This window comes from Schizosaccharomyces octosporus, assembly GCF_000150505.1.
Source record: "Schizosaccharomyces octosporus yFS286 unplaced genomic scaffold supercont6.1, whole genome shotgun sequence".
NCBI classification, from domain to species: Eukaryota; Fungi; Ascomycota; class Schizosaccharomycetes; order Schizosaccharomycetales; family Schizosaccharomycetaceae; genus Schizosaccharomyces; species Schizosaccharomyces octosporus.
This window is the reverse complement of record NW_013185619.1, coordinates 1,569,033-1,586,006: the sequence shown is the minus strand read 5'-3', so window position 1 is coordinate 1,586,006 and position 16,974 is coordinate 1,569,033. Positions and strand designations below refer to the sequence as shown.

Genomic DNA, 16,974 nt, shown 5'->3' with positions numbered 1-16,974 from the left:
AAATACTTGACAAGTCTTGAAGAAAATTAACTGAGATGAGTTTTCAAGACTTGCAAATCGATCAATGGCTGTAAGTAACATGATGATCGTTTGGATTTTTCCTGTGAAAAGTTTTAATCAGAAACTCTGGGGATCCTTGTAGCTTTCTTTCTTAACTTCCTCTCGACTAACTTTGATGTAGAAAAGATGCGGTTCACGCTCGTGGGTTCACTAAAATGACACCTGTTCAAACGAATACTATTCCTCTTTTCTTGAAAAACAAAGACGTTGTCGTGGAAGCTGTCACCGGTTCAGGAAAGACGTTGGCTTATTTATTGCCTGCTATTGATAAAATTTTAAAAAGAGATTCCGATGAGCATGGTTTGGGTGCCCTCATAGTCGCACCTACTCGTGAGCTGGCAAATCAAATCTTTCATGTTACTGAAGAATTGTTAGCATATCAACCAGAAGAGCTTGCACAACAGAAATCACTTGTTCCTGACATGTATATTGGTGGAAAAAATACATTATCAAACGATATGGCTTCTTTTCGAGAAAAAAATCCTACCATTGTCATTGGAACGCCGGGGAGGTTGAACGAAATGCTGGGGAAAATTTCCAGTAAAAATTTACAGATTTTAATATTGGACGAAGCAGATACCCTTATTGATATGGGCTTTCAGAAAACTTTACAATCGATTATCTCACAAATTCCCAAGCAACGACGTACAGGGCTTTTCAGTGCTACTATGAACGATACTGTTTCCTCTTTTTTGAAGGTCGCTGGGCTTCGAAATAGTGTTCGTGTTTCTGTCACGGTTACTCTTAAGAAAGAGGATACCAGAGCACCATCTTCGCTGTCGATTCAATCCTGTGTCTTACCCCCCATGTACAAGATCCAGGGAATGCTAAATATGCTTCAAAATAAAGAGTATGACAAAGCTATCGTCTTTTTTCTGTCTTGTGCAAGTGTTGAATATTTTCATTCCTTGTTGTCTCAAATGAAGTTACCATATGAAATTATCGCTTTGCATGGCAAACAGGCCCAGTCCAATCGAAGCAGAAACTATGAAAAGTTTGTAAATAATAATACAAAATCTGTTTTACTTACAACGGATGTCGCTTCTCGTGGTCTGGATATCCCAAACGTGGATTTAGTGCTTCAGCTGGATCCTCCATTGGATCCTAAATCTTTTTCACACCGATGCGGTCGGGCAGGACGTGCCGGACGTTTTGGTTTAGCTCTTGTTTTTCTGAATGAAGGTAGGGAAGAAGATTATGAAGAGTTGCTGAGGGTACGTAAAGTACCAATTCAGCGTATAGATACACCTGAATCACTGATGGATCGAAGCCATCTCGACGAACTAACTAAGTACCTTAGAGACATAGTTAGAAGGGATCGAAATATTTATGAAAAAGGACTAAGAGGATTTGTATCCCATGTACGTGCATATACCAAGCATCAAGCATCTTTTATATTCCGTATAAAAGACTTGGATTTACATCAACTAGGAACGGCTTATGCCTTATTACACTTACCTAAGATGCCAGAGCTGAAAGATGCTCCAGCTGCTAACGATGTATTTCAGCCTTTGGATATTGATACCCGAACAATAGCTTTTCTTGACCCATCTCGCGAACAAGCTCGTCAACGGAAAATGGAGGAACAAGGCAATCAGCCAGAAAAACCTAAAATAGAAAAAAAGCCGAAAGCTGAAGCTTGGTCGAAACAAAAAGATATGAAAGAGAAGCGTGTTGTACGTCGTGAAAAAAGGAAGTCAAGACGTGAGTTTGACAAAACACAAAAAAGGCGTAAAGCAGAAGAGGAAAATCAAGCGTCTCAACAGCATAGCTCATCCAACAGAAAGGAAGGTAGTCAAGTAGATGATGTTTCTGACGAGGAAAATCTTTCGGAATTGGAAGATGATTATCGTGCTCTACAAAAGGAAAAGAAAGGAGGAAAAGGCTCTGCCTCTATAACATTTGATGGCTTATAATTTTAATTGGGAAATAAAAGGGTTTAGTATACGGTTATAATGGATATATAAAGGATATAGATTGCTTTACTTATGCTAAATCAGTGAAAAGCATGAGTTGGATACTAGAGAGGTAGGATTATGTTGATTGTCCCAAGTTAGTTGACGCTTACTTGGTTGCTTTGGCACGTTCATTTCGTGTTAGACAAGTGAAACGAAAGTAAGCATTTATGTAATGAATGTAACTTGGATTTAAAAAGTAAAGTTTATTAATTGAAAGCTTCAATTCAAATGGATCCAGCTATAACAGCTAATATAAAATGTGGAACAAATAACGTATTAAACGTCACCAAGTTGTCGGGTCTCACATGACAAGACATTTTTGAGCAACAGATAAATGTAGATCAACCAAGCAAATATAACCAAACCACGAGAAGATCATTTATTCTAGTATAAACGCAAATCCGAATGTCTATATGGAATAGGATAGTAATCCATAATTCAAAGCTGAGTCGAGTACGTTTTTCAAACTCGCAGGATCATACTAACTTATTGTTTTTGAGAAAAAGAGAAATTAAACTAGATGATTCCCCGTCTTGCTTAACAATCCATAAGTATACATGGTTTCTTCTTCTTCTTTTTGAGTCATTTCCAACTAAATTTTGAAAGAGCAGAAGAAGAAGAAGAAGAAGAAGAAGACAAAAGGAATTTACGGGTAATGTAAGTATCAAAATATGAATTATTAGAAGACTCAAGCACCAAGTGTCCCAATCCATTAAGGCTACCGACTAGGGCTGCATATGTTGGAAATAGTAGGATACTGCACAGACAGACAATCAAAGTGGAAATAGAATGACTGCAAACAGAAATCATTGGGATTTTTCTTTAACAATCATTTTTGAGAACCTTTTAACTGGAAGAATGGTAAAACCTCGCGTTTCCTTTCATCTGAAAAGGAAATGACATTGCTTACTTAGCCTTAACTATAACCTTCTTCTCTCAGGTATTTCTCTGATATTTCAAGAACCTACACAGGGAGTTTAGTTTGTGTCCTGCGATGAACACAAAGAAAGTCTCTTCTACTTGAAATTTGTAGCACTAATATTAATACGCTGCTGTACGCAGAAAGATCATTAGAATTAGATTCAGTTCGTTTTCCAACCGACAAGATCATCAAATAAGATGGACATTTTGAAACCAAGTCAAAAATGCTCAGAGTACATATTCAAAGGATATAAAAATAAAACATTCGCAACGTACTTTGGAAGGGAAAAATGAAAACACTAGATGTAAATTCGTCTATTTTTTTACTTTTACCACATTTAAATGAAAAGCCAATTTCAATTCATTCGCACAGGAGTTTACGGTAGTAATGAATTTCGCATCATTTTACTCAACATATTTATTAACATATTTCGTAAACTATCGCTATGTTGTAAAACGTGTATAACCCGAAGAATCGTTAACCTGCGTATGGGTAGCAACCATTAGTAGCGCTTGCGGTTTTCGTTTGTTTACTATTTTATAAATAAACCAGGATTATCAGAAAAAAAAATAAAATAAATCAAATTATAACAAACCAATCTCAAAAAAGAAATTTAAAGCCATGTCAGTAATAGTGTATGTTTTCGTAAAAGCGAAAGGCACTTTAATCTCTATATTAACTCTCGATATTGAGTTTTTGAATCCAACTAGTCGATTGTAATTGCGTTAGTCATAATTTAAGTATTCGCGGTATATAAATCTTCATTGTTTCAATTTGGATTTAATGTTTAGTTTCATTGCCAATACGCTTCAGAGTATAATGCAGAGAAGCCTTCGTCTCATATAAGTTCCTCAACAAAAAGGAATGAAAAAGCAAACCTCGATAGAATGGCTCGTTTTAAGCCAATTCGTTGAAAAAAGATAATCCAAGCTTTAATATATATGCTCATCTTTCTGGCAACATGATAGTTAGTTATATGAGACGAAGTTGTCTTACTCGAATAATTCATGTTTCCACTTCCAGAAAAGCAACCATTAAAATAACTTACTAAAAATTGAAAAGAAATTAATAATAATATGTAATTCATTCAAACAGAATTGGTACCGAAAACCAAAAGGGCAAATTCTGTCTTCTAATACTTTTGAGTGACACCGCTACTCCAAGTTATTTACTTCGCAGACTGGAGAACCTGGAGTAAGCAAATATCGTCTAAAGAATAAAAAACGTGTGTTGGGTCTTTTTTTATTCCTTTTCTTTTATTTATATTGCATAATTTCTTCTCTATAAGGGAAATTGCACGAAATCAGTACCTCTGCACGATATTCCGTGATATAACGGTGATCTCTTCCTTTTTTTGGTTAGCGTTCTCCCCTTCATTGATAAGCATAGTAAAAAACAATGAACTTACAAACTAGGTTCACAAAAGCGTTGGATTTTGGTTACAAAAGCTTTCTATCCAGAGATGCTGTCAAAACCATCTTTTCTTATGATAATCGTTTAAGAGAAGAACTGCATAAAGAATGCAAGCTACATCAAATTCCTTATAAAGTGCCTTCAGACTTAATGGTTCAAAATGCAAATGATCCCAGAAAGACCAAGATTTTCAATTACTCTAGTCAGCTAGTCAACCATGACTTCTTCTTCTCTGGCATAATTCCTCCGGATCGATCGTCTGAGGATGCTGATCTCGGTGTTGTAAATTTGAAGCCAGGAATTGATGCGTCTTTTGGCTCTTTTAATGAATTACGCTCGCAGCTAATCGAAGTTGGTAATTCTGTATTCGGTGATGGATGGCTATGGCTGGTCTATAGCCCCGAGCGTTCACTGTTTTCTTTACTTTGTACGTACAATGCATCTAACGCCTTTTTATGGGGAACAGAATTCCCCAAAACCAGAACAAAAGAAATTGTTCCATTATTGTGCTTGAACTTATGGCAATATTCTTATTTGCAAGACTATGGCATTAACAATAAGGAAAAGTACATTTCCAATTGGTGGAACATGATAAATTGGTCAGTCGTGAACAACAGATTCCAAGCTAGCCGTATGGAACCACTCTAAATACATTTTGTACTTCCTTTTTATGTATTCTTTATTTCTTTTTTATTTTTTGTATGAGATTAGAATATAAAGGGTTGAGAAGAATTAATGCTCAACATGTGCTAATGAACCCCAACCTTGCTGCTTCATTACCTTTCCCATTCCCAACTGGCAGTGAAGTACAACTTGCAATAGAATTGGCCAGAATGGAATTTTTTCCAAGAAAGAGAACCGTTTTTCAAGCTTGATGCAGACTGCACATATCGTAAATTGAAGTACGATTCCCGGACTGGAGTGACCTAGAACAGACCAGAAGGCAAAGTCGTGGTATAGTCCCGAAATAAGAAAGCAAGCTAAACTTCCGAGAAACTTGTTTTGCGTTAGTCCATGAACAGGTTCCCATCCCAGCGTTCGGAAGATTGGCTTGGTCCATACGTGCCAGTCTGTGGACCAAAATGCGTTCACTGTTTTGGTTTTGAATAAATTTTTCATCAATGGTGGAAAATCCTGTATGTCCCAGATTCCAAAGGAAATATATAGTACGGTTGTCAGATGATAACCAATGTTTAAAACCACGTAAACGTAAAAAGATCTAACAAATGACAGCAGCACTGTTGAGAGAACATTATTTACTTTATAAGGTGCGTTCGGCACATCGAACTGCAGCATGATGAGCAAAGTGAGAGCATAACATGCCAATAAAATAATAGTTCGAGTCACCCAAGTTCCGTAAGAAAGGTATGCCGGTTGATATTCAGGAACAGCATTGTCACTCCATCCATACTTGCGAATACTAAATATGTACTGTAGACTCTCGGTAAATGAATGTTTGGATGTCTTTTTCTTGACCGTACCGTCGACACGGTATGGAACTTTATTTCGCAGAGAGAGCACACAGGTCCGTAAAGCCTGCATTATGAGAAATCCATGCTGTAAAGAAACCATCAAATAATCCGTATTATGAAAGTGGTAATAAAACCTACATAGAGAGTAGCATTGCGTTACAATCAAAACACCCAAAGCATTACACGCTAACTTGTTTCGTCGAAAAAGTTGATGCGTTTGCAGAAAGAATAAGACGTAAGGAGAACATACACGCACGATGCCTCTTAAGTCAGGTTCAAGGTATTGTTTGTCATTAGTATCAAAGCTGAATGGATACATTAGGAAATTTTTAATTTCAGTCTACTGTTCAGTTTCAATTATAAGCTTCTCTTCATATATAAATGAACAACAGAGGATCCTGAATTCAGTAATTACTCTTTTGTAAGTATGAGACCCTTAAAAAAATAAAACGTAAAATTTTAGAGTAAGTCGAGAAAACCAGGTATAAACAATTAAACAATTATGATTTCTTAAGTAGAATTAGGAAAATGCTGATAATTTTGACTAATACTCTTTCTTGTATTATCCTAGGTATTTTCAACTTTACAAAGGTTTTTTCTTCTTCTTTTCTAGTTTTTCATCGGAACTTTGTAATATCCGATTTGTTTTGGGCAGATAAACAACACTGATTTATGTTTCAAATTATGTTACCTTGAAAAATTTCCTTCAAAATCTTTCTACAATACAATGAATTTATGAAATTTTCAAGTCTTTGCAAATACTTCTTTTCTTGGTATTTTAGCTAAATGTTTTCTACTAGTTAACAAATTGAGTATTTTGTGGATTTAAGCTCTCGATTGCTTTTTATATTATTTCGGGTACGCTATTATAGCATAGTTTATTTGTATGTCGGCTAGCATTTTACAGTCTTTCAGGATTGACTTTCGATATTTGAACCGATTTATTATCGTTACATCTGTTGATAATCATTATAATATTGTTAAAAGTCAACTCCTGCATTCATCTCACAAAACTTTCGGTCGTTGTACTCGAGGATCTTGTTATATGTAAAACTTGTAAATTTTGTCTTTCGTTCGTAATTGCGTTCATTCATTATAAAATCTCATAAATTGCATATGTGTACACCATCAAGGAAAAACAACAAAAAATGTACTGGCTTCATAAGAGTTTCCTCCCTTGGATATGTCTAATCAGTACGTCTGCTCCGTAAAAAATGCAACACGGGAACACTTGCATGTGTCAAGGATAGACCGGTCATCCTTGCCGGTTCCATTGCATCCGGCAAAACCTTGTCAGAAATCGCCATCATTGCACTTTGCCAACCGCCCGCTGCAATTGAGATACAAGTTGCGTTCCAAGATACCCTTTGAGGTCTTAACACTGTCACGCGGCGTCCTGGAACATCTATTAAGACATTGTCCCCAATTTGGTTATATAAAGTTCCTAAACCTAGACAACCGCAATTTGATAATTCCATTCCCCAAGACCAAACTGATCCATCCTGCTTCAATAAAAGGTGATGATAATCTCCATGAACGAGCCTTTTTATCGATTGGTTCTGTAAAAATTCGTGAACAATTGGCTTAGCATCTGTCTCTTTCGTAGATTCATTCCCCATATATACCGTATTTCCGTTTCCGGAAAGGCAACTAAAGGTACGAAAGCTACCCGAAAGCTTCCATGGACCGTTTCCTTCAGAGATTCGGAAATTTTTAAGTTCTTTTGCTTGCTGTTCATAATTCCCATCAAGGTCTACGCGGAAAACCAACGATTCATTAACTATTGTGAACACAAGAAAGCCAGCGCACAGAACGTAATCGGAAACATTTACTACATCTTGTCCAATGTAAATTTTATAGACTGTAGGCTCAGATTCTGTTCCACTCTTCCATAACAAAAAGCCGACTTGCGGAACAAAAACTGATAGACAATCCCAACCACTTCGAAAAATGCTAAATTTTCCTCTATAGTCCGACAAAACGTTATCCTTTGTCAAACACAATGTTGAATTCGCGCCAACTTGCCATAAATTTCCCTCATCGGACATCGCCAAGCAGTAGTCTCGGCCAGCATGGATGGAATATACGAAACCCAATTCGGAAACCACCTGTGAAAATGAATTCGTCCTTTTTCCAGTTATATGTAATTTTCCATCCTCGTTAAGTAAAAATATTCCATACCCACTATTGTTTGTTAGTCTTTCATATACTTATACCCACGACTTAAATCAAAATTAAACATACCCAACTGCTATTTGGACAGCCTTTACCGCATACGAACCCGTTAAGGCTATAGGCTTGTGATGGGGAAAATGTGTATGACTTACCAATCGCCCTAAACGATTCCAGCTTTTTTCTCCCCAAGTATAAACATATCCTTTCTTCTTCCATCTCAAATATAGTCTTTTATAATCTACCTGTTCAGGTATACCGACGGCTAATCCTTCAATTCGTTTACATAATCTGAGCCAAACTGTTTTGTTCTCGAATACAAGATGAAACTGCCTGCAAGTTTGAATTAGATGAAGCAGGTCTTCAGAATCAAGATAGCTACCAATCTCAATTAAAATATCTAGTGATAACCGAAGCAGTGGAGCGCTTAACATAACAGTCTTCGTTATGAAGTGATGGTTAGAGGGAAAGAGACTTCAATTGCGATCAGCAACTTTTGAACTATTTAAAAACCAACATTCCTTTCATTAAATACATGTTGATGTTAGATAGAGATGAAGGAACAAATGCGATATGTTGATGAATGATTGTTGATAAACATACACTATTGAGTATTTACGCCAGTGTTTGAGAAACGGAATTTCATGATTAACCAAAAAAGTCTATCAAAGAATGTAAACAAAATGCGAAAATTTCGGAAATAAGTTTGTTATTTAGATTCTAACAAACCAAAGGTATTGGATGACCTGGTTTCAATAGGAAACACCCTTCGTCCAGAGCGTATGATAAAGTAGGTATTTATATATATTTATATACAATTTAACACTTATGCTAATAAGCGCTCTTGTTCAGACTTGTTTATACCCAATAAATATAAAACATTCTGCAGAGAAGTCTGATTAATTTTGGAAGACGCCTAGAAAAAAGTATTAGTACATGTAAGTAGAAGTGCAAGTCTTACCATAAGCTGCACCTTTGGTTTGGCATTGTATGCAACCCCTAAGCCTGATTCACCCATCATAATCAAATCATTGGCACCGTCTCCAACAGCCATTGTTTCAAATTCTTCCAGTCCAAGCTCTGCCTTCTTTTCACGTAATATCTCTGCCTTTCTTTTTCCATCTACAATGGCACCTTGTACCTTGCCATTCAAATACTTTCCATCATGACTGTACTCCAACTAATCTAAGTTAGCGAAACATGCATACAACCCGGAGAACAACTTACCATATTAGCATAAGCATAGTCCAAATTAAGTTGTTCCTTGACATAGTTTGCCATGGGGATAAATCCACCGCTAGCGACAACAAGTGTAGCACCTAATTTCTTCAAGACACGGCATAGTTCCTTTGCTCCTGGAGTGAACGTAATTTTTGCAATGATTTTGTCGATGACATCGACGCTCAGTCCCTCTAAAAGGGATACACGACGACGAAGAGATTCCTGAAAATCAATCTCGCCATTCATTGCAAGAGATGTAATCGTGGAGACTTCTTTTTGAATACCAGCCTCAGCTGCAATCTCGTCAATGCATTCTTGTTGAATTAAAGTCGAGTCCATATCAAAAACAACCAACTTTTTGCTAGTAGAATATGCTTCATATTTCAGGCAGTTGCAATCCAGTTTTTCTTGACTAGAAATAGAATCACATTCTGCTTTCGCGTCTGCAAACGAGCTCACTAGTTTTCCTGAAACTTGCTTCCATCCATCACCGAGTTCTTGTAATTGCGGCGATTCAAAAAGACGGAAAACAGCTTCTAACGCTTTTGTTTCAGAAGAAGGAGAAAGGACTACGACCGCTTGAGACATATCAGAGTTTAGCGGGAATTCTAATTATAGTGGTTATAGGAAGGGTCTTAAATATCCGACATGCTCAATCAATACACTTGCTCGTTTTCAATTGCTGATCCTAAAACCAACTTGATAAATGAGAATTAACAAAAAATTTTGTTTTAGCAATATAGTCGAGATATACAGATCGGAAAAAAGAAAGCAATTACTAGATTAAAGCCACAATAGGATTAATCAAAAGCATTAATATATTGTTCATTAAAAATAATAAAGTCATTTAAGCTATAAATATTGTTCGTTTCGTTTTAATCATAAGCAAATTCTTAGGTATAGGGAGTTCGTTCATAATAATCAAAACAGTATCATAAAGGGAGTTACATAAAGGTTCAAACTATCGATAACTCTTCCGAAGTATCTTCCGTTATTTTGAAAAGCGTTCCAACAGATTTTGAGGTATTCCCTTGGTAGTCACCGTACTGTACTGGATTGGCGAGGGAGACTTCTTTGGTTCCTTAGATGTATCACCTCTGGGGAAGTACTTGTAACCATATAGGAGATTATTTCCATGATCTTCATCTGAATCCTCCCAGGGATGAGCTTTCTCTCGAGGAATGCGGACCTGGGTATCATGTTCAATCAACATTCCTCTTTGGCCTTGGTCAACCTGTTAGTACATCTTATATTATGAATAAAAGGGAAAGCAAAAGGAACATACCAAGCATGTAGCCAGCAACTCCAAAGGTATAAGTCATGACACACCATGTAATCTAAAAAACCACTGTTTAGTTTCACAATTCTTTCTGAGATCATTTGTTTCAAGAACTTTTCAAGCATATATTCATTGAAACAACCAACACACATACAAATAGTTCAGGGTATTGTCTTGTCCAACGGACATACCGGTTCGACATGAGGCTTCTCAACACAGCCATTGTACTAATTTGTTTTTGGACCTAACGGAAAAATGCTTTCAATGATGATATACTTCTTTCTTCAAAATGCAAGTTTTGGTATAATTGGGAATTAATGGAAACACCAAACCTCTAACAGTCCACGAATAATTGATACCACTTGGAATTGTAAAACGAGAGCTGCTGTCTTGCTTTTGAATCAAGAATGATGAAATAGACATCAAGGGTTGTAAGTGTCACTATGGTTGCCACTTACGCATCTGGTACGTATGGAATGTATCAAACCAGAACTACAATATCTAGGATATCATTTCAATCCAGATATATCCTCTGTTAACTGAATAACGTATATATACAGTTTACCTCTGATGTAACCCTTAGTGACAGTAAGAAGTGTTCTTAATAGGCTTAATTATCCATTCCATTCAAGTCATAACGTAACGAGCCAAATTCTTTCGGTTAAATAGTTAATTATTCGTAATGAGTCATAGAAGCATTGTATGCAGCGGGTTTCATTTCCTATGCACATAGAAAACCAATATAACCATTTAAAAGAGGCGACAGCAACTGTAGAACGCTCAAAGATGATGTAGTTTGATAAATTAAATGGTAAAATGGTTAACTCAGAAGTTGATTGAGAAAGGACCCTGCGTCTCGAGATTAGACGTGACTTGAAATAATAGGTTATCCTAACAAAGATGCAGCCAGCGAATGCGGCTTCAAGGTTAATTCTTTAAAAAATCGTAAAAAAGTAATCCAATAGATGCTCAGTTTCCTGTCGACCTAAGTCATACATTCTCTTCATTTAAGCCTTAGGCAAAAGCGAAACGGAAAACCTTTACAGAATTCTTTTTATTAGGGCCATTAAATAGTTCTTTTACATTATTTACTTGCACTGAATAGTTTCATCCCATTTCAAAGCTTTGAGTTCTTTTCTTTTATTTTATTTTTTTCGTTGTGGTTATATTAACACATCCTTAGTAGATCGCCATATCGTACAACTTCAATTTAAACCTGTAGCTTTTCATTAATCAATTGAAGTTTTTTATTTTATTTTTTTTGTTTTACTGCTGTAGTGTTCCGTAAGTGTAAACAAACAAATTTGGCTATTTGCATTTCAGTGTTTTTAAGTTGGTACCAACTTGAATCGCCATACTCGCGACAATAAAACAGTATTCACACAAGAGTACAACTCTTTTCATATTATTATCCAAATCTTCTCCTACAATGATTTGTATGGAGTAAACTCTAAGTATGAGTCCTAGTCATCTCTCAAAAGAGACTGCCTTGAGATACCCGTGGAAACAACCCTGGAATCCTACTAATTCAGCTCTTTCTGATCCTACCAATCCTATAAATCAAGATGAAAAAAACGAAGCTAGAGCCAATGTTACTGAGCAGGCACTGCATGGATCAGAAGTGCATCAAATCGAGAGACGCTACAAGCACTTTCCAGGCAACAATGTTTTTTTATTAGGAGGGAGGCTTCAAATGTCGACACAATTTAAAGCATTTGCAATGACTTTATCTGCCTTGGTTCTTCCCGGCGTGCTGTTTTTCATTTTTAGCGCCTTTTGGTTATGGCATCACGTATCACCGGCTATCCCCATAACATTTTCCTATATCTATGCATTGGTTATAATTTCCATGTTGAAGTGTTCAACGTCCGACCCTGGAATCCTTCCTCGAAATTCCAACATTTTAATATATGACCCTACCCATCCTTGGTCGGTGATTCCGGAAGACAAGAGACTCTTAGTAGGATCAACTCGTTCCGATTCAGCTTTTTTAATTACAACTGTTTATTGTCATACGTGCCGTCTTTATCGACCACCCCGTGCTAGTCACTGTCATCTGTGTGACAATTGTGTTGAATACCTTGATCACCATTGTACGTGGCTAAATAACTGCATTGGAAGAAGAAATTATCGATATTATTTTATTTTCTTGCTTTCTTTGTTTTTTGAAGCTTTGTATTTGACAGTCCTGGGTTTTTATATTGCATTTGCAAGCTTTCGGTATGGTTCTGACACAAATTTTGCAAGACACTTGCAAAGGCCATGGGCTGGTGTCTCTTTTTTTCTTGGAATATATGCTGCATTGGGTTCCATTTTTCCCGGGATCCTTCTGGGTTATCAGTGCTACTTGATCGGCTGCGGTCAAAATGTTCATGAATTTTTGCGTTCTAAAAATACTGAAACCGAAGACGTTCGGCCTTACCATAACAGCGTATGGATTAACTTTTTGACAGTTTTGTGTAGACCCAAGAACGTCAGTTATGTACGCCCTCGTCGTAAAGAAATGGTATAATTGTGTGCTAGCATTTCATAGAACAAACCAAGTACCCGTTTTAATTTTAGACTACAATTCCTATATAGAATACTTCTTATCCTTTCTTTTTTCCTATATGCAGGATATAGGGGTTTCAGCACCTTTATTTTATAGACTAACGAAGGCCGACCCAACGGTTTCTCTTATACGGGATTTAAATCGTTTTAGCATATTATTTTGAAGCTTTATAATCCATAGCTAGGTGTATTATTAGATATATTTCCTCTCAGTCAGTATCGTTTTAAAACGATGACTTTTATATAACTTACAACTTAAAAATTTCTCTTATAGGCCTCATTCTTCCATATCTACTTCCAAGGGATTTGCTTCAATCCAGGTCTTGCACCACCACCGTCTACCACTCACTGTGCATTTCCCCCGGCTATTGGAAATCTACTATAAGAAACGAATACCTAAGAAGAATAAAAATCGACCTTTATGACTTCTCTTGCGCAGCACATTCCACCAATTCCTGAGCCGTTTTCCTTGACGTTATTAGTAGGGACAAGGGAAACACCAGTAACCTTTTTGATTCACTACTATCTTAATCATTGCATACGAGAAGGCTTAAAAGTTTGTTTTGTTTCCTTTAGTAAAACTTTAGATGAACATACAGACGCTCTTCGAAAATGGGCAAGTATCATGTGTACCAAGAAAGAAAGGTATCATACTAACTTGAAGTACAGGGAACCGATGTAAGGACAAAACCAAATTTTTATTATGTTGATGGATATAGTATGCTTTTTGCTCCGGCCATTTCTACAAATAAGATCCAAGCGAACGATGTGAAAAACAATCCCAAACAAGTATTCGCTCCCGTTATTGACTGTCTACAACGAAACGAATTCGATACGAAAAATTCTATACTTATTATTGAAGACATTGATGTACTTTTATCGACAAATTCTTTACAAGCAACTCAATTGCAAGAGGCTGTCTTTGAGTTGCAAAAAACATCAGGTCGGGCAGTGGTCAACGTATCGGTTGGAGCACCTTTGCCTCGTCAAGTATCTTTTGCTAAAAGTATTGGTCATTTAGCTACTAGATGCATATCTTGTCGCCCACTAACAAGTGGAAATGCGCGTCGAATTACTGGATTCATGAGAGTGACGAAGGGACCTAACCACTTCTTGCAGCGAAGTGGACATGAACTTCCAGAAGAAGATGACAACGAGGTTTTATACGAAGTTACTGAAACACATGCAATTATTCATCCTAAGGGTCAAGTAACCTTACAACTCTAATGGTTTTTGATGCCAAATATATTAGATGTGTTCATTGAGCTTTTGAAGGGCTATTGTCTTTTTTCTCATTATTTTCTTGATGCTTGGGAACCCATCTATTTACCATAAAGATCCGTTGTAGTTTTGAATTATCCTCATCTTCATTGTCAACATCATTTTCACCAGAAGAGGTTTCTACGACTACAGGCACCTGTTCACGACTCCAATGGATAATATTTTTATCTGAAGGAGCCGGTTCTACGCTTTCTGAGGTTCGATTCATATATTTGAATTTGGTTTTGAAGTTAGGTGTAGTCGGTGAACAAAGCAATGCCTGCAGATAACAAACTTCTTTTATCCGGAAATTTTTACTGTTTTTGAGTTACTTTTTCTTTTTTAATTGTTTTTAAAAAGGGAATTTGAAAATTTAAATCACAGGATAAGAAGGATTACCTGAAGTTAACGTATTTATCGATATTATACTTGCTCGTCAAATATCATAGAAGTCCCAGCTTTCGTGTTCGATTTTGAACAATATGGATTCACAAAAGACATTAGGACCCTTTTGGGCTGAAAAATACAAACGAGAATCGAAAAAATCATGGGATAAATTTTACAAACGAAATGAAACTCGATTCTTTCGGGATCGACATTGGCTGGATCGCGAATTTGATAAATATTTTGGATTACCAGACAAAAGTCCATTAACACTATTAGAAGTAGGCTGTGGTGTCGGAAATCTGGTTTATCCATTGCTAGAGGTGCAGCCGAATTTAAGGGTTTTATGTTGTGATTTCAGTCCCCGTGCCATCGAATTTGTAAAAAAACATGAGAATTTTGATAAATCTAAGGTTGTTCCTTTTGTGTGCGATATAACAGAAGATCGCTTGGACCAATGGGTTCCAGCTAGCGGCATAGATACTGTTACTGCCATTTTCGTGCTTTCAGCACTTCCTCGTGAAAAGCAACAGGATGCTATTCGTAATTTGTCATCGGTGTTGAAGGTAAAGGGGCATTTAGTGTTTCGAGATTACTGTGATGGTGATTTTGCTCAGAAGAAGTTCCAGCAAAGCTCTGATCCTTCTCTCATAGATGAACGAACTTTTGTACGTCAGGATGGGACAATCTCATATTTTTTTATTGAAGAAGAATTAAATTATTGGATGGAGAATAGTGGTCTTCGTTTAATTTCGCTGGATCGAGTTAATCGTAAAGTCGACAATCGGAAAAGAAATCTCAGTATGGATCGAACATTTCTCCAAGGGGTTTGGGAAAAATGTGTATAAACGGTTTAAATAAATTTGTTTTGGTGCCTTTTACTCTGTAACATCTATTTCATCTGAATTTAAGTAACGAAAGAAAGTAGTATCAAAAAAAGAATTTCTGCATTGTAAGCTAAGTAAAATGTGTGAAATTAGAAATTAAAATAATTTTTTCAACTAGTGCCACTGCTTTCTATTGTTGTTTAAAACGCGGCAATGTGCATTCAACCTATCTTCAAAAGCATCGAAAATACATATAATAAACATAAAACTTCAGCCAAATTGTTGGCTCTGAACAGTATTTAATACTCAAAATAAGGCGATGGAAACAGATGTAAAGGCGTCTGTCATTCAAAAAGAGAAAGAATGGTTTGAAAAGAATGTTTTACCGGGTTTTTGGGAATCTGTGATAAATGAAGTAAAAGAGGCACTGGAATTAGTTGAAAGAGATACCCCTACAGTACTTGTATTCTCTTCCCAAAAAACTGATGCCGTAAAAGGAATTGTTTCAAGGAAGGGAGCTTTGATCGACCGTATCAATCTCACGATAAAAGTAGGAAGGTCGACCCAAATGATCAAGTTGGAAGAACCTAAAACGCTAAAATTGGAGCAAATTTTAAGTCTTGTAAACTACTTGCATTACTTGTTATATGTCTTACTTCGAATAAAAAAAAACTCTGCCCGTGCTATACAGCAACTTGAGGAAATATTGCGAGCCATTGCCTATTTATTAAATACAGAAGAAGAAAATAATGGTTCATGTGCTACTAACCTGGTATCTCAAGGTAATAATATATCCTTACAAGCACCTTTTTCCCAGTCATTACAGTCAGCTTCAGGTGGTTCGGATCTATCCAACTCTCAATCTCCTTTATATGTATACAAGAAAGCTGCAAGCGATTTGTTTACACCACCTTTACCGTCCAACCTGGGTCTAAGTTTTAGTGTATCAAAATCATCGGTATGCCTACACTTGTTTCGGTTGCTTGGAACAAATCCAATACTTGATTCTTTCAAATTTGGAAGTAATGAAACAAATAATACATTGCATCCTTCACAACGAATAGATGCATTTTCTCAAGATCCTATTTTGCTTGCTGTAACTGCAAAACTTTCTGCTTTGCAAAAGAGGGTAAATGATATTTCCTATAGATTAAAAATTGTCAGCACTTCGTTTGAATTTGGCGGGATCCCATGATTGCCATTGAAATAGTAGCAATCTTGCATTTATGAACCAAGACTTTATGATTGTTTCTCTCAATTCCCTGTCTCTACTGAATACCGCATTTAACTGTTCACTATGATTATCTCTAATGGTGAATACATCAGCTATTTCCACATATGTTTACCTTTAGTTGATCTATGACGGTTTCATAGATGTCGACTATGTGTAACGAAAATAAAAGTTTTTGATTATCAGTTGTTAACATTATGCATTACGAAAGTTTGAAAAATAAAA

General features: G+C 36.4%; 11 protein-coding genes across 11 annotated transcripts; 6 read left to right on the top strand and 5 right to left on the bottom strand.

Moving 5' to 3' along the window:
- Positions 1-35: 35 nt before the first annotated feature.
- On the top strand, positions 36-1,976 carry SOCG_03266 (ATP-dependent RNA helicase Spb4; the record flags this gene model as incomplete). The annotated part of the gene is made up of 2 exons (XM_013161754.1): positions 36-70; positions 182-1,976. The coding sequence occupies 2 exons, from the start codon at positions 36-38 to the stop codon at positions 1,974-1,976; spliced, it is 1,830 nt and encodes a 609-aa protein (XP_013017208.1).
- A 1,356-nt stretch (positions 1,977-3,332) lies between these two features.
- Positions 3,333-4,097, bottom strand: SOCG_05098 (uncharacterized protein). Its single transcript, XM_013162395.1, has one exon. It carries the CDS (start codon positions 4,025-4,027, stop codon positions 3,779-3,781), a length of 249 nt encoding a protein of 82 aa, XP_013017849.1. The 5' UTR covers positions 4,028-4,097; the 3' UTR covers positions 3,333-3,778.
- Positions 4,098-4,338: 241 nt separating this feature from the next.
- Positions 4,339-5,001, top strand: SOCG_03265 (ribosomal protein subunit S26; the record flags this gene model as incomplete). Its single annotated transcript, XM_013161753.1, has 1 exon — positions 4,339-5,001. One exon carries the CDS (start codon positions 4,339-4,341, stop codon positions 4,999-5,001), a length of 663 nt encoding a protein of 220 aa, XP_013017207.1.
- An 84-nt stretch (positions 5,002-5,085) lies between these two features.
- SOCG_03264 (uncharacterized protein) lies at positions 5,086-6,144 on the bottom strand (the record flags this gene model as incomplete). Its single annotated transcript, XM_013161752.1, has 1 exon — positions 5,086-6,144. The coding sequence occupies one exon, from the start codon at positions 6,142-6,144 to the stop codon at positions 5,086-5,088; it is 1,059 nt and encodes a 352-aa protein (XP_013017206.1).
- Positions 6,145-6,643: 499 nt separating this feature from the next.
- Positions 6,644-8,489, bottom strand: SOCG_03263 (F-box protein Pof9). Its single transcript, XM_013161751.1, has 2 exons — positions 8,070-8,489; positions 6,644-8,009 (listed from the first exon to the last, which is right to left on the bottom strand). Exons 1-2 carry the CDS (start codon positions 8,429-8,431, stop codon positions 7,013-7,015), a joined length of 1,359 nt encoding a protein of 452 aa, XP_013017205.1. The 5' UTR covers positions 8,432-8,489; the 3' UTR covers positions 6,644-7,012.
- Positions 8,490-8,617: 128 nt separating this feature from the next.
- SOCG_03262 (phosphoserine phosphatase) lies at positions 8,618-9,877 on the bottom strand. The gene is made up of 3 exons (XM_013161750.1): positions 9,225-9,877; positions 8,959-9,177; positions 8,618-8,913 (listed from the first exon to the last, which is right to left on the bottom strand). The coding sequence occupies exons 1-3, from the start codon at positions 9,804-9,806 to the stop codon at positions 8,824-8,826; spliced, it is 891 nt and encodes a 296-aa protein (XP_013017204.1). The 5' UTR covers positions 9,807-9,877; the 3' UTR covers positions 8,618-8,823.
- A 100-nt stretch (positions 9,878-9,977) lies between these two features.
- On the bottom strand, positions 9,978-14,531 carry SOCG_03261 (uncharacterized protein). Its single transcript, XM_013161749.1, has 3 exons — positions 10,652-14,531; positions 10,504-10,555; positions 9,978-10,442 (listed from the first exon to the last, which is right to left on the bottom strand). Exons 1-3 carry the CDS (start codon positions 10,718-10,720, stop codon positions 10,210-10,212), a joined length of 354 nt encoding a protein of 117 aa, XP_013017203.1. The 5' UTR covers positions 10,721-14,531; the 3' UTR covers positions 9,978-10,209.
- SOCG_03260 (palmitoyltransferase) lies at positions 11,954-13,009 on the top strand (the record flags this gene model as incomplete). The annotated part of the gene is made up of 1 exon (XM_013161748.1): positions 11,954-13,009. The coding sequence occupies one exon, from the start codon at positions 11,954-11,956 to the stop codon at positions 13,007-13,009; it is 1,056 nt and encodes a 351-aa protein (XP_013017202.1).
- Positions 13,469-14,274, top strand: SOCG_03259 (elongator complex subunit Elp6; the record flags this gene model as incomplete). Its single annotated transcript, XM_013161747.1, has 2 exons — positions 13,469-13,667; positions 13,712-14,274. 2 exons carry the CDS (start codon positions 13,469-13,471, stop codon positions 14,272-14,274), a joined length of 762 nt encoding a protein of 253 aa, XP_013017201.1.
- A 258-nt stretch (positions 14,532-14,789) lies between the features above and the next one.
- On the top strand, positions 14,790-15,539 carry SOCG_03258 (actin binding methyltransferase; the record flags this gene model as incomplete). Its single annotated transcript, XM_013161746.1, has 1 exon — positions 14,790-15,539. One exon carries the CDS (start codon positions 14,790-14,792, stop codon positions 15,537-15,539), a length of 750 nt encoding a protein of 249 aa, XP_013017200.1.
- Positions 15,540-15,581: 42 nt separating this feature from the next.
- SOCG_03257 (RAVE complex subunit Rav2) lies at positions 15,582-16,855 on the top strand. The gene has a single exon (XM_013161745.1). It carries the CDS (start codon positions 15,838-15,840, stop codon positions 16,711-16,713), a length of 876 nt encoding a protein of 291 aa, XP_013017199.1. The 5' UTR covers positions 15,582-15,837; the 3' UTR covers positions 16,714-16,855.
- Positions 16,856-16,974: the final 119 nt, after the last annotated feature.